Source organism: Rhinoraja longicauda, chromosome 38 (genome assembly GCF_053455715.1).
Source record: "Rhinoraja longicauda isolate Sanriku21f chromosome 38, sRhiLon1.1, whole genome shotgun sequence".
NCBI classification, from domain to species: Eukaryota; Metazoa; Chordata; class Chondrichthyes; order Rajiformes; family Arhynchobatidae; genus Rhinoraja; species Rhinoraja longicauda.
In genome coordinates this window covers 7065096-7082100 of record NC_135990.1, presented here as the reverse complement: position 1 = coordinate 7082100, position 17005 = coordinate 7065096, and the positions used below count along the sequence as shown (strand labels likewise).

At 39.9% G+C, this 17005-nt stretch overlaps 1 protein-coding gene across 2 annotated transcripts in view; it reads right to left on the bottom strand.

Annotated features, from left to right (window-relative positions):
- scamp2 (secretory carrier membrane protein 2) overlaps nt 1-17005 on the bottom strand; it is a 36906-nt gene that overhangs the window by 12580 nt on the left and 7321 nt on the right. For both annotated transcript variants that reach the window (XM_078429748.1, XM_078429747.1), the window contains exons 2-5: nt 10049-10129; nt 8383-8478; nt 1397-1508; nt 491-619 (exon numbers count right to left, since the gene is read on the bottom strand). In XM_078429748.1, the coding sequence (XP_078285874.1) occupies nt 491-619; nt 1397-1508; nt 8383-8478; nt 10049-10129 (418 nt within the window). The remainder of the gene's footprint in view (nt 1-490; nt 620-1396; nt 1509-8382; nt 8479-10048; nt 10130-17005) is intronic.

Sequence of the window (17005 nt, the reverse complement as noted above, 5' to 3'; positions counted from 1 at the left end):
TAAACCTTCCCTATCCATGTATCTATCCAAATGTCTTTTAAATGTTGTTATTGTACCTACCCAACTTTCTCCTCTGGCAGCTTGCTCCATATACCCACCACCCTCGGAGGAAAAGGTTGCCCCTCTAGTTCCTATTAGATCATTCCCCTTTCACTTTAATTCCTCTACTCTGGGTAAAAGACTGAATTCACCCCATTTCCCTCATGATTTTATACACCCTCGATAAGGTCAGCCCTCAGCCTACATATAAGAAACTCAATCTTTCTCAGATTTATTGAGAAAACGAATAGTTCTCTAATTTCTCCAGCTTGTGTTGCTGCCAAGCCCTTGATACTGGATCATTCAACTCACTGTAGATAGATCAAGGAAGCAAGCTGGGAGCTTCATCAGTGTCAGGCTCAGTCAGCATCTTTAACCAACTGAATACACCGTGCGAACCACAAACACTATGATTTTTTAAAACTTGAGACAGTAAAATCTATACACTTACACATCCACAAATAGTACAACATTTTTACTGTCCTCTGGAAGCCTGATGGAATCTCTCCTGCAAAGTCCTGGTAGAAGCATGGCTTGACGGGGCAGAACGATGGCAGAGGGGGCCAATTATTTCTTTTTGCTGTGCAGTAAAACAAAGAAACATTAGAAGAAAAACTTCCAGAAGTGTTAAAGGGGAAGTGTTTTCTAAAAATGACACAGTCCTCTAAAGTTCATAGAACTTAAAACTGTTAAGCTTTGGTGAACTGCAATTGTTAATTCAGCCTGGGGCCAGAACAATTTCACACAATTTATTCAATTCTAACATCCAGGTACACAATGTTTCGAGTAAGGTGTGTACATCTAATTACATGATGCAATGCCTCCTCAAAACCATCCCAAGCTTAAAAATGAAGGCTTAACAATCTTGCTATACATAGATGAAACTTAATCACTTCTGAAAATGACCACAATTCAAGTGGAAAGTTGTTGTCCTTTAAATTTTTTTAATACATTTTACTGAAATGCCTGTTTCTACTATACATATTTCATAATGGTTTGTTGCTCAATCAAGCTCTAAAGCATGACAGAAAATATGAACAGAAACAGGCTTGACTGCTTTTCACCCGAGCAATGACAAAATTAGAATAGATGGCTAAAGTGTTAGGTTGTACGTAAGCCTTTGAAAGGAATGTTGTAGATGAAGCTTTAATAAAATAATTACTCAGCGAAAGATGGATGAAGGTTTGAGCACTATCAAATCAGTGGAGAAAATGGCTCCTAAGGCAGCAAAAATGAGAGGAGCAGATGACTAGAATATAATCGAAAAAGACCACAGATGAGTCTATAGAGGAGAACTATGAAGTGGTGAGTCAGTGCTAATCATGGGCATAGGAATGCTAGATGAACAAATTCCTACCATTATAACTTTCATTTTTGAGTTCTTGTTCCTTGCGGTCTAGTTCAGCAGCTTTTCTTTCTAGCTCTTCCTGCTGTCGAAGCAGTACCAATTGTGCAGCTGAGACATTGGCCTGTGTTATTCAAGAACAAAATATTAGAAATGGCAATGACCAACATCTTCGCAGAGAAATAAAGCCCCCCTCCCCCCCTCACTAACCTTTCAAATTCCCAAAACAATTTCCATTTGGCAGAGGCATGGGGAAATGTGTTGGAAGAAAACTGTATCCACCTCTGAGCTATACAATTTCAACAAGACTGGTTCTGCTAATTCTCTATAAAACAAGCTTGGATCTCTACTAAAGAAAAAAGGTCCATCAAACAGGTGAATGCTGTGGGTAGTGAGGAAGGACTGCATTACGTGGAAAGAGTAAACGTTACCTTTTTAAACTTTGGAAACTACATGGCTAGGATAGCTTTGGAGTGAATTGGACCAAAGTACGGGCAGGCTGGGACATGTTGGCCAGTGCGGGCAAGTTGGGCCGAAGGGCCTGTGTCCACACTGCACCACTATGACTCTAAATTAAATTTAGATTGACAGTTCAAAACTGATTAACTGAAAGCTCATCTCCCCCCCCCCCCCCCCCGGCAAATGTCCTGCATGACATAAAGTAATTCCAATTGAACTTGTTTTCTTGGTGGACACAGAAATATGCCAATATCTTGTCACCAATTATGTCTGGTGTATTAGGGATTGCAATACATTATGCAAGTGGGCCTTTATTTAACACGTCACAATGCAAGACATGTATTAGATAAAACCATATGGTAAATGAGGCACCATGCCATCAATGCAATATCTGTCATTGTCAACACACACAGCTGATGGAAAGGAGAGGCTCTGGCAGAAATAACAATTCACAAACCTTTCTTCGATTATTGAAAGCTATTAAATTCAAGTTTATAAACAATCAGCATGTGATGAAATGGAGGAAGATGGGGGACGAAAAACAATATGATGAATGTTATGCCAAACACCATGAAGGGGCAGCTTCGAGAGCCTCCCCACCATCCATTTGAACAGTCACTTATTCAATTGGCCATGAAGAGCCACAAATTACTGAGGCAATACAGAAATTAGGTTACATTCTCAGCTTGAGTTATGTGCTTGAGGCACATTGATACCAAGATAGGTACTTTTTCAAACCAAAACAGTATGTAAGATAATTGATAAAATACAAAAACTGAAAAAGTGCATCAATAAGTAAAGTTATATTTAACATATCTGCCTTTTTAAATACTCAGTTAGCAAGCCTACCTTTTTCTATCATCCTTCTCACCTTGTCTTTACACTCGAAAGGAATTCCCCCTAATAACCTGCAGGTCTCTGAATACTTGTCATTGTTAATTGGAGTAGACAATGGATTGGATAAGGTAGTCAGAAACTTCCTGGCCTGATGTAACAGTAGTATCTGCAATACAAGCTAGAGAGTCTATTTCCATGATCTGCAACTGCCGAAAGGGCCCATCTCAAAAGTTCTCATTACTATCTAATGTGTACAATCATTGACTGGAACCATAGAAAATCTTCCATTCCAATCATCTAAATTGGGAAAATTTGCCAATATCTTATACAGATTTTCAAAAAGACTGCAGCTAAAAAAAGAGGGTTCATAAGGTTCAACCGACAGATCTATTGCATCAAAAATTGTATAACTTCCCAAAAAATGTTGTTTGAAGTAAACTTTTTACTGGAGATTAAACAAGTGAGCAGCTCCTGACAATATCATTGAATACATTTGAAGCTGGATGGAACTTTTGAGAATGACTCCTGTTTTACTATAAAGACATAACATTGGTACTAAACTAAAAAATAACAGAAATTCTTCATAAATTGATATCTAAAATAATTCTGATCACGTTTCAAAATTTAAGACTAACTTTAGATATAGTAATTTAGCAAATACACTGCTTCAACAAGGCTCTATGTTATAGATATCATTAAATATATTCTTTATTTGAATATATTCTATATTCTTTACCAGCTTGTTGCATAATTAGAGGCAGTAGCCATTCTGCACTGGTTTCTGTTCTATATTCAATGATCTCAAGGCCAGTCTTTCACCTGGGCACCACTATCCTGAATGAATATAATCCCTCAATTCTTAGTCATACAGAATGGAACAGGCTCTTCAGGCCAATTTGCCCATGCCAACCAAGATACCCCATCTCCACTAGTACTGCCTGTCCATGTTTGGCCTATATTCTGTTAAACCTTTCCTATCCATGTACCTGTCCAAATTTCTTTTAAATGTTGTTATAGTACCAGCCTCAACTACCTCATCATTGCCTTAAAATATTTTACTCTCCATTTCAATTATAATCTGCGATTTAGTAAAAGTGCTCAGTGAGCCTTCACCATCTTCTCATGTAGAGAATTCCAAAGATTCACTATCCTTCGGGTGAAGATATTTTCTAATTTCCGTTCCAATTGGCTGACACCTACTTTTGTGACTGTACCTTGATGGGCCAAATGGCCTAATATTGTTCCTATCACTTATGACCTAACCCCAGACTCAAAATAACCCAGTCAACAAAACACCAACTCGACATCTCCCTATAAAATCATCTCTCATTTTTCTAAAATCAAATCAAAATCTATTTGAGGACAAAGAACTCTGAAAAAATTTAGAACATTGATTAGAACCAGGAATTAATCTAGTGAACTTCAGATCACTCTCTCTATCGCATGTTTGCCTTTAGGGAGATGGATTTCCACAATATTCCAGGCATGGTCTCACTTGGGCCACAATCTCTCTTCATTAAATAAAAATTCAACTCTTGTACCCTCAATCAAAATTAGATTACCTAATTTTTCCCCGTTTTAATCCACTTTATACTTGCTTACTCACTCAGCCTTCCGCTACCTGTACACATCTTCGTTACAACCCACACCAGCCAACAAGTCTGCATCTGCAGCAAACCTGTGATTTTTGTACTCAACTTAATCTTTGTTACAGATTGTGAACAGCCAGGATGAGTTGGACCTCATCCAACTGCTGTTGGCCACATCACAAGTAGGCACGAGCCAGCATACAGGAGAGAGAGAGATGGAACATCTGGTGAGTGGTGTTGCGTCAACCTCTCAACATTAACAAGACCAAGTCTGAAGAAGGGCCTCAACCCGAAATATCACTCATTCCTTCTCTCCAGATACTGCCTGTCCTGCAGTTATTCCAGCATTTTGAGTCTATCCAAGGAACTAATTGTTGACTTAAGACCCCTCCCCCGTACCAAAACTGGCATGTCTGATAACATTTCACCAATTCTCACTCGTATATTCTAGTATACCCCCAATCGCACATACTTCAACTTTGTTTGCAGCCTTTGTGTGGTACCATGACCTGTGATGGATATTATTAGCTGAATGGCTTCCTTCTGTGCAGTAACCATTCCATTATCTGATCAAGTATGCCGAAACTCCAAAACATTCCATCCGTATCTACGAGCTGCAACCTCAAAGGCTCCAACAAATTTGTCAAACATAATTTTCCTTTCATGAAACCATGTCGACTCTCACCAATGCCATTATTTTTTTCTCAATGACATGACACCACTTTCCAAATAATAGGTTGTAGCAATTTCCGACTGATGAAGCAAGGTTAACTATAATAATAATAATAATAATGCATTACATTTATATAGCGCTTTTCAAACACTCAAAGACGCTTCACAGGGATTTTTAGAACATAGAGAAGAAAATAAATAGATAAATAAGTAAACGAACAGAAAAAGGAGACAGAAGGTGAGGTGACCTTCAGTGGTTGAAGGCAGTGTTGAACAGGTGAGACTTCAGTGATGTTTTGAATGTGGTGAGTGAGGAGGAGTCTCTGACGGTTTGGGGTAGTGAGTTCCAGAGGGTGGGAGCAGCGATGGAGAAAGCCCTGTCCCCCCAGGATCTGAGTTTGGTCCGGATGGGGGGGACAGGAGGTTGGCAGCAGCAGAGCGGAGGGTGCAGGTGGGAGTGTGTCTGTGGAGGAGGTCAGTCAGGTAGGATGGGGCCAGGTTATGGAGGGCTTTGTAGGTCATGAGGAGGATTTTGTACTGGATTCTCTGGGGGATGGGGAGCCGGTGGAGCTTGTAAAGGACGGGGGTGATATGGTCACGGATCGGGGGTGGGTGAGTAGACGGGCAGCGGAGTTTTGAATGTATTGAAGTTTACTGATGATTTTTGAGGTTGAGCCATAGAGGAGGCTGTTGCAGTAGTCCAGACGGGAGGTGATGAAGGCGTGGATGAGGGTTTCTGCAGCTGTGGAGGAGAGGGATGGACGGAGACGGGCGATGTTTTTGAGGTAGAAGAAGGCTGTCTTGGTGATGTGTTTGATGTGTTTGTCGAAGGAGAGGGTTTGATCAAAGATGATTCCAAGATTCCGGATGTGAGGGGAGGTGGATACCGGGAGACCATCAATATTGAGGATGAAGTTTTGGGTGGATTTGTTGAGCGTTTTTGGACCAATGATGATGATTTCGGATTTGTTGCCCATTTTCTCATTCCTGATGTAGGTTAATTGTCTATGAAGTCAAATTCAGAAATGATGCTCTCTACTGCAGGAATACGATCAAGAAAAAGGACACAAGAATAAATGATAATAAGGGAGTTTAAATTAAAAGGGATGCATTAAGAGTTATAAGAACACTTGAACCAGGGGACAATAACACAACAACCTGTAACTGTTTTTCTTTCCACAGATGCTGCCGGACTTGCTGAATGTTTCCAGCACTTTTTGTTTTATTTCAGATTTCCAGCATATGCAGTTCGATTCTCAATGATGCTTCATAGACTACTGCAACTCCCTATACACTGGGATCAGTCAATCATCCCTGTCCCGCCTACAATTGGTCCAAAACGCCGCAGCGAGACTCCTGACGCGTACCCGTAAAAGGGAGCACATCACCCCGATCCTGGCCTCTCTCCACTGGCTCCCAGTAAGGTACAGAATCAATTTCAAGCTCCTCCTAATCACATATAAAGCCCTAAACGGGCTTGCCCCCCCTTATATCAAAAATCTTCTATCCCACCACTCTATCTCCAGGTCCCTCAGGTCGGCCGATATGGGGCTACTCACTAACCCGCGGTCTAGGCTTAAGCTCAGGGGTGACCGCGCTTTTGCGGTTGCAGCTCCAAGACTGTGGAACAGCATCCCTCTCCCCATCAGAACTGCCCCCTCCATCAACTCCTTTAAGTCCAGGCTCAAAACCTATTTCTACTCCCTAGCGTTTGAAGCCCTCTGAGGGGGCGCTGTGAACTGTTTATGTATTGTGCTGTTATGTTTATGTGCCATTTAGTTGTTCGTTTATTAGTACCTGAACTGATGTACAGCATTTTGGTCAACGTGGGTTGTGTTTAAATGTGCTATACAAATAAAATTGACTTGACTTAACTTGACTTCAACCTGTTCATTGTATTATACTGCAATCTTTGAATCTTTGGTGCACGTTGTAAACATCCAAGATTTATTTTCCTTCATTTACAGGCAAATAATTCCCAAGTTTACTTTGGTTTAGAGATACAGTGCGGAAACAGGCCCTTCGGCCCACTGAGTGTGCGCCAACCAGCAGTCCCCACACATTAACACCATCCGTCACACAAGGAACAATTTACACTTATACCAAGCCAATTAACCTACAAACCTGTACGTCTTTGGAGTGTGGGAGGAAACTGTAGATCTCGGAGAAAACCCACGCAAGTCACGGGGAGAACGTACAAACACCATATAGACAGCACCCGTAGTCGGGATCAAAGTGGGTCTCCGGTGCCGCGAGCGTTGTAAGGCAGCAACTCTACCGCTACGCCCAAGTGTTATTATTTATTCAAACATTCAAACATTATTTTTTTCACATTCCTTTGAAGTCACGAGTCTGTAGTCAATGAAGTAATTTTTGATGGGTTGCTACTATCATAAAATAATACGAGTGGTTGCAAATTAGTGCACAAAATTCTGTCAACAACAATGACGTAACACATTTGTCCTATGTTAAATCATCATATCATCATATCATATATATACAGCCGGAAACAGGCCTTTTCGGCCCACCAAGTCCGTGCCGCCCAGCGATCCCCGTACATTAACACTATCCTACACACACTAGGGACAATTTTTTTTAACATTTACCCAGCCAATTAACCTACATACCTGTACGTCTTTGGAGTGTGGGAGGAAACCGAAGATCTCGGAGAAAACCCACGCAGGTCACGGGGAGAACGCACAAACTCCTTACAGTGCAGCACCCGTAGTCAGGATCGAACCTGAGTCTCTGGCGCTGCATTCGCTGTAAAGCAGCAACTCTACCGCTGCGCTACCGTGCCGCGGTAATAAGGGATAAATATTGATCTGAACATCAAACAAATCTCCCCCACTCTTCCCTGACATAGTGTCACAGGATCTTTTGTTCCACTTGAGACAGCAGACAATCCCTCCTTTCAGCGTCTCATCTAAAAGATGCTCTGGAAGTGTAACACTCCCTTAATACTGTGCGAGCAGTCCAGATGTGTGTGGTTATTCTGCAGAATAGAACTTCAACCAGAACTTGAATCAGACTTAGGAGATGAGAGTACCCCACACAGCTACAGCTTACCCAGCAATGAAAAACAGTTGGCTCGGGTTCACATCCACTCCCTCTCAAATACTGTCATGGGTTTTTAAAATCTACTGTGGAAAATATTCAGTCAGTTCACTGAAGTCACACCAGAAGGGTAATTAATGGGGACCCCATGCTACGGATTAGGCAGGAAACATTCATCCCCATCTGTGTGAAAGAATGTGTGTGTTCATCTGTGGTGTAGATTGTTCTTATGGGTTGGTTCAATCTGTCAATTCAGTTTGAATTATGTGAATTAAGTTAGTAAACATCACTAACTGAATGAAGTTAGCTTCTATTAAGATTTTATATTTATTGTGCCTGTTAACTGCACAACAGAATTCCATACCATTCCATTATTTAGCATACCTGAGGACTGGGTTCCACTGTCGGTTGCAAGATTGCTGGCTGAGAAGGAGCAATCTTCGGTGCAGCTGGAACTTTGGTATCTGTTGCAGAAGGAGTCTAAACAGTAAAAATAAAATTAGGAACATACTAAGGTGCTAACTTTGAATTAAACAGCTTCAGTCCTTTTCCACATATCAGGAATCAAATCTGCAATAAAGGTCATTTGAAATTGTAGAAAACACACAGCAAAAAGTAAAACTAAAACTCATGTATAACCATGCCTCATGTTGCCACAAGTTGTTTTTAAAAGTGTACCCAGTGTTTATGAACAGACACGGTAGCAATCTTATATCAGCAATGGCGAGCAACAAACTGAACAAAACTGTTGCTTTGTAGAGGAGGGGAGAGGGAAGGAGCAGCTATTTAGGCCAAGACAGCATGTGAATGTATTGGATTCGGATATTGTCCATGACATTTTATGCCCATCTGAACCAGTCAAATATAAGAATTAACCCCCGTGTCTTATCCAACTTTATATAGCACTGAAGTTTAGAATTCAGAATTCATTGCACAACCAAAGTGACAAATACATTCTCTTATTGATGGTTCATAAATCACTGCAGTATTATTAAAGCACAATTGTTGTAAATCTATATGTAGAATTGTTATAATTGGTCTATTATAAATAGTGAAGTTTTATTTTGCCTATTTGGATGTCCTACACAAAACAATTCAATTAAAAACATAAAGGTAACAAAGACAAAATAGATACCCAAAAGCATTGAACAATTTATTCTCCTCGGTATTTATTGGGTTAAATCTAACTTTTCAGCAAAAAATTAGCTTTGAGAAATACCGTATTTAACAAAACCATCTCACTTTATACAGTAAATTACAATCACAAGTATAATCCTGGATTAAGTTAACATAAAATAACAAGTCATGCACCTTCCACATTGGGACCAATCTCCTGCTCAAGTTAACTAATTTTAAACCAGAAGGTTAATAGGGTACAACAATGGGCTCAGTGACCTGGATGAGGAGTAAGAAGAGAATATTCTCATGCTGAATAAACTATGTTGGAACTACATGCAACTTAGCCATGTTTTCAGTCCCACACTCAATGACGTGTATATAGCCAAGGTTGGTGGTGTGGACTGTACTCTTGGTAAGTGGCTGACATTTCCCGGTAGGTTGGGAACAAGAAATCAGTTAGGAAAAAAATGAATGCATTATGCCAACTGATAAAAGTACACAAATTACACAGATCTAACAAATCATGGGAATCACACCAATTGTCACTATCTAAGGAACATCTGGTAGTTATTGATGTCAATGCTGGAACCTATTATTTTCCCCAAATTATTTTTTAAATCCAGTTCAGCCATGTTTGCATGTCCTGTAATATTTGAAATCAATTTCACTATCACACTGGACAAAACAACACACCCAACATTTAAAGTGAAACAACTAATAAACCCACTTTCAAAGTTACAAACTTTTAATAATGTAAATTAAGGAAAAAAAGGTATTAACATGAAAACCTTTGACACAGAGGCTACATGGTTTCCTATCAAAAATCTACTTGCTGGTGGTCTTACTTCCATGGAACTAAATCTACTTGCTGGTGGTCTTACTTCCATGGAACTAAAAGGAGGAACAAGATATCAACAATGTTGAAACTTACCAGCCTGCTGTTCTCAGTGAATGGATTAAAATCATCAATACCTTGCTGGTTGGCATTAGCCAGCTGAGTTACCGAAGGATCCTGAGAAGGCAAAAAGAGGCCGTGAGTTTAAATACTTTTGGATAAACACCGCCAATTAAAACAAGGTTCCATTTTTTTTAAGTCCCCAAACCACAGAATAAAATCTAGATTCATTCAGAGATAGCTATAAACCAAAACTGATCTGGATAGATAGCTTCAGATGAGTTTTGCTCAAGTGCTCATTATATTGTTTCAATCATTTATTTGGCAATCTCTTCCTCCCCTCTATCATTTATAAAACAAAATTTTAGGGCTTATTCCACAGAACAATAATAATGAGAAATAATTATACAAAGTAGAATGCCAAGCTGCATATTTTAGTCCGCATTTTTATCCCAGCAATTTATGAAAGATTCTCTCAGTGATTAAACATATCCTCATTTGCTGAATCCCTACTGGCCTCTTAGACAAACTATTTTATTTTTTAAAGTGCCAGCTTCAATATTGATAGTTTGTTAATGGAAGGAGGAAACAACCATGCTTACTCGAACCATATTCTCATTGTGAAGGCAAAGATTGACAATTTAGGAGCCAGAAATAGTTAGCTTTCCTTCAGATGTGGGGTAGCATTGCCTGTACCACCATAACTGCAAGAATAGTTTATATATAGTGTGCCTGGACACATATCCTCTGGCATCACTAAATCTGAATGGCAACGGAAATGCATGGTTGCTGCATTAAAATAATAAGTTATACGTGACCATCACCCTGAAGAGTTAATAAATTACATTTTATTCTTAATACAACACTGTAGAGAGTATTCATAAGAAATATACAAGGAATCTATTCGCAAAATCTCTCCAGAATAAACAAGATCAGCGTAATTGAATTTGAGTTACACATGATTGAATGTCTATCTTCTGCCTCATGCAATTTAATTATACACCACCATTATCAATCCAACCTTTACTGTGAAGAATTCCAGCATAAAAAGACTGAAACATTTTCAATTTAAATTCTTAAACATTTCATTTCACATTAGCATTGTCGGCTCAAGGAGTAATCGGAGTTATTTAGCTGATATTAAGCAGTCTTTCCACATATCGTCTATATCTCTCGTTTTCCCTTATCTCTAACCAGTCTGAAGAAGGGTCTCAACCCAAAATGTCACCCATTCCTTCTCTCCAGAAATGCTGCCTGTCCCGCTGAGTTACTCCAGCGATTTGTGTCTATCTTAAGTAGTCAATGGTTTCATTAAAAAATTTGCATCCCAGTTTTCAAAACACTCCATGGTTGCAATCACCATCTCCTCCATTCCTACTCCAAGAAGTACCAGTTTTCACAATCATTGTGTATCCAGAGGGTCAATCACTCCACATTAGTAGCCATATCATCAGCAGTAAGGATGGCGAGTTCCGTAATTCCCTACATCAACTTCAAGCAACTCGATTAATTCCAAGTCTATTTCAATTTCGATTAGGGGACAGAGTCTCTTAACCCCTGCTTGATCATACAAAATGACAGTGCAAGTTGTGAGGCAGTTGCACAGTGGGACATGCATTAGCTAGTGAAGACATCCCTCCCCCACATTCTCTGCAAGTTAGAGCTAACTCTCTTGTTCCCAGTCTTGTCAAGGGCACAAATTCTTCCAGTTTTGACATGGTGGATGCAGAGATGATGTTTCCTTGGATGGACCTCTAGAACTGAATCTTATTCTCAAAATAAGCGATCAAGCTTGGAAAAGTTGCAATGAGGTAAAAGATCATCCTATGATACCCTTGAATGGCAAAGCAGCTGTAAGGAATTAAATGGTCTACTCATTTTTCCTTATGCTTTGTGTCTTTAGCCAGGTTTTGGTGACTCACACTAATGTAACTCGGCATAAATGATAATGCTGCTCATAAGCGTATTCGCTACATTAAAAGCACCATAAAAACAGAATTTAGGCATTGAAATTGAAAGAATGGGTCGACTGGGCATGTTTTCACTGGAATTTAAAAGATTGAAAGCCAATCTTATAGAAACATAAGATTCTTAAAGGATTGGACAGGCTAGATGCAGGAAAAAAGTTCCCAATGTTGGGGGAATCCAGAACCAGAGGTCACAGTTTAAGAATAAGGGGTATGCAATTTAAGACTAAGATGAGGAAAAACGTTTTCACCCAGAGAGTTGTGAATCTATGGAATTCTGCCACAGAAGGCAGTGGTGCCCAATTCACAGGAAGTTTTTAAGAGAGAGTTAGATTTAGCTCTTAGGGCTAAAGGAATCAAGGGATATGGGGGAAAAAGCAGGAACGGGGCACTTATTTTAGATGATCAGCCATGATCATATTGAATGGCGGTGCTGGCTCGAAGGGCCGAATGGCCTACTCCTGCACCTATTTTCTATGAAATGTTATGCTTTTGAAAGGCCACACTCCAACTTTGGCAAAGTAGCAATGAATGTAGGGTGGTGCAATGTGCCACCAGCAGCCAGAGTTTGATTCTAACATGCAGACATAGTATTGGAATGTTTGAGCAGGAACCTTTCCCTACTAATAAAACGGATCCAATTTTAGCTGCATCATCCCACACCAATCAGCTGTGTATTTCAAAACACCAACAGTAATTTTAACCTAATTGACAAGCTGCTTTCATGTTACAAGATCCAGTACCAGTTGCTACTGGAAAAAGAAACCAGTGTAAAATCAAATGTTTACTGGAAAATTCCAGTGCCAGGTCGAAGTGGTTCAAAAAATCCAGTGGCTTCCAAGATTGCAAACAATTCCAATTGTTGATTATTTTAAGCATCAACCTAATTGCATTTGATGAAAAGATGCACAAGCCAGCTTTCAACTCCAATGCTTAAATTAATTTAAACCATAAAACTTAGACAAGATTGGTCAAACCATGTGTCTTTGTGTCTTATAATGCAAAAAGAAAATCAGTTTAGTTTAGTTTTGCTCAGTGGCTACTAGTAAAAATAACTTCCTCCTCGTTACCAGATTGAACTCTCCAAAATAAGATAACAAAGGCCTTCAAGGTTAATGATTCTCTCAGCTATTGTTAACTTACATTTCTTCCTTTCCTTCACCAGGAAGTTAATTAAAGATTAAATGCCAGAGAAACATGGATGATAAATACAATTTGCCTAATTTTTGGTATATTCCTCCAGGGACACCCATTACAAAATTATTTTTCTAAAATTATTTTATGGAATTAATTTGTTAAAATTAAATTTCTTAGAATATAAAAAAGGAATAATACAAGGTTTATATTCCTAAAAAAATAGACAACCTGTGGTTCCCATGCAACAAACAACTTACTCAAGGTTCATTAATTTATGAACAAATTAGATTGATAAATAGAAATATATATTTGAAAATTTGCTTGTATCAATTATGAACAACTTGAAATAAGAAACAGTAACATAAGAAACTTTAAAATGATATTCTTTTGATATCCCTGACAATTCAATGACTGCAAACAGTGGACAACTGAACCAACCAAACTGGGAAGATTCCAGATTCTATCCCAATCTTATACTGAACAATATAGATGGCACTAATAATACAATAAATCCCATCATCCCAGATTAAGGAAGGAAAATAAACTAAGATCTAGTTGCAACCTTATAACACTGACATAGATGCAAGATTGGGGTGTTGAGGTTTTCCTCCGCACCCCCACTTTCTTTCACTGCCCCCCCACCCCCACTCACTCACTCTCTACAATTGTCCATTCAAGTTGATGCAGTGTGGAAACAGGCCCTTCGGCCCACCAAGTCCGCGCCTACCAGCAGTTCTATTCTACACATGAGGGACAATCTACAGAAGCCAGTTAACCTACAAACCAGCATATCTTTAGAATGTGGGAGGAAGCCAGAGCACCCTGAGGAAAATGCATGTGATCACAGGGAGAACGTACAAACTCCATACAGATCCTGTAGTCAGGATCAAACATGGGTCTCTGGCACTGTAAGGCAGCAACTCTACCACCGCGCCTCCCCGATATAAAAATGGTCCATGAAAAGATACTCCGATCGTTACCATTTACCATGGGACTATCCCACTAATAATTAATATTCGGTGCAACAGGGAAACGATATAAACGTGCAAAGCAAAGGTATTAGTCTAAAGAAAGTTTTTATTTTGAAACAAAAACTGAAGACTTTAACTGTGCAGGCGACACTGACCCCATGCGCAATTCACCATTTGCTCAGCCAAAGTGTGTGTAAACATGCTTTATACTTGGATTTGAAATCTTGATGCTTTCTCGGAGGAAGAGCTCTATGTGAAAATCCAATTCCATCTTATTATGAAGTGACTGATTTAGCAAGTATTGTGAAAAATCCTTTACAGGCCAAATCCCACAATATCTAGAGGCATTTAGTTTTACCACTCCAGTTGTGCAGGTTCTGGTCACTCCTGTATCTGCACTTTGTTAGACAGGAATGCAATAAATGCTTTAAAAAATTTGAACTTGCTTTTAAAGGACTTCCTATGTCTCATAACAGACGCCATTTGGCTCATCATATCCAAGCCATGTTTCCGCATTCCTATCTGTCCCATGTTGTTTCCTGTGACTTAGTCACGGTAGCGCAGTGGTAGAGTTGCTGCTTTACAGCGAATGCTGCGCCGGAGACTCAGGTTCGATCCTGACTACGGGTGCTGCACTGTAAGGAGTTTGTACGTTCTCCCCGTGACCTGCGTGGGTTTTCTCCGAGATCTTCGGTTTCCTCCCACACTCCAAAGACGTACAGGTATGTAGGTTAATTGGCTGGGTAAATGTAAAAATTGTCCCTAGTGGGTGTAGGATAGTGTTAATGTCGGGGATTGCTGGGCGGCACGGACTTGGAGGGCCGAAAAGGCTTGTTTCCGGCTGTATATATATGATATGATATGACATGCCCATCAGCACCCCCAATCTCACTATTACTTCAGGGGCAATTTACACCAGTTAATTAACTTATCAACCAGCAAGCTTTTGATTGTGAGGGGAAAACAAGCATCAGAGGAAACAAATGCAGGGAAAGCATGCAAACTCTGCACCAACAGGTCAGATTCAAAGCCAGGTTGTTGGAATTATAAGGCAGCCGCACTCACTGCAGCATCACCGTAGCTTCCATTCATGTAGATGACATTCAAATTCTATATTTTTTTCCAGAACAGCACATCTAATTTTAGGCTGTTTTGTATCAGAAACAACGGATACAGATGATTTAGAAACACAACTAATGCAATGAAAAAGGGACAAAAAAAGGGGAACTGCTGTAGTGCTATTGTGCATTAAACACAATTATTCCACCAACAGAGCATTGCCGTAAATAATATTACACTGATAGTCTGCACTAAAGGAGACTTGACGAGATGCTTAAATCATAGAAAAGGTTACAACACAGAAAATTGCCATTTGGGTCAATGATTCTGTGTGGCTCAAATCCAGCAAGTGCCACTCCCTCACCATCTTCCCATGCTGCAAATACTTTCCCTTTTAAATATCTCGCCAGCTCCCATCTAATCATTACAATTGAACCTGCCACCACTACAATCCTAGTAGTGGATTCCAGACACTAGCCATTTGTGTAAAGTTTATTCCAAGATCAAGGATATTGTCAATTTTTTAAACCACTTTCTCTGCCATATTCAATAATATTACAAAATTCTCTCTATCTCTGCCCTTTTCAAATTATGTCCTATAATCCTTCTGATGAAAATGCAATACTTAATTCTTCTACAGTAACTGTTACATTTGAAAAATACCAATTAATAAATGGTTTTGCACAAGTTCATGTTTAATACCTCCTTTGAACTAAAATATAAACTCTTTAACAAAATATTATGCATAAAATATTAAACAAAATCTACAACAGGAGAGAGGTTATGATAGAGGGATTTAATTGGTTTGTCGATTTATTTGAAGTTATGGTTTAATAGACAATAGACAATAGGTGCAGGAGTAGGCCATTCAGCCCTTCGAGCCAGCACCGCCATTCAATGCGATCATGGCTGATCACTCTCAATCAGTACCCCGTTCCTGCCTTCTCCCCATACCCCCTCACTCCGCTATCCTTAAGAGCTCTATCCAGCTCTCTCTTGAAAGCATCCAACGAACTTGCCTCCACTGCCTTCTGAGGCAGAGAATTCCACACCTTCACCACTCTCTGACTGAAAAAGTTCTTCCTCATCTCCGTTCTAAATGGCCTTCCCCTTATTCTTAAACTGTGGCCCCTTGTTCTGGACTCCCCCAACATTGGGAACATGTTTCCTGCATCTAATGTGTCCAATCCCCTAATTATCTTATATGTTTCAATAAGATCCCCCCTCATCCTTCTAAATTCCAGTGTATACAAGCCCAATCGCTCCAGCCTTTCAACATACGACAGTCCCGCCATTCCGGGAATTAACCTAGTGAACCTACGCTGCACGCCCTCCATAGCAAGAATATCCTTCCTCAAATTTGGAGACCAAAACTGCACACAGTACTCCAGGTGCGGTCTCACCAGGGCCCGGTACAACTGTAGAAGGACCTCTTTGCTCCTATACTCAACTCCTCTTGTTACGAAGGCCAACATTCCATTGGCTTTCTTCACTGCCTGCTGTACCTGCATTCTTCCTTTCATTGACTGATGCACTAGGACACCCAGATCTCGTTGAACTCCCCCTCCTCCTAACTTGACACCATTCAAATAATAGTCTGCCTTTCTATTCTTACTTCCAAAGTGAATAACCTCACACTTATCTACATTAAACTGCATCTGCCATGTATCCGCCCACTCACACAACCTGTCCAAGTCACCCTGCAGCCTTATTGCATCTTCCTCACAATTCACACTACCCCCCAGCTTAGTATCATCTGCAAATTTGCTAATGGTACTTTTAATCCCTTCGTCTAAGTCATTAATGTATATCGTAAATAGCTGGGGTCCCAGCACCGAACCTTGCGGTACCCCACTGGT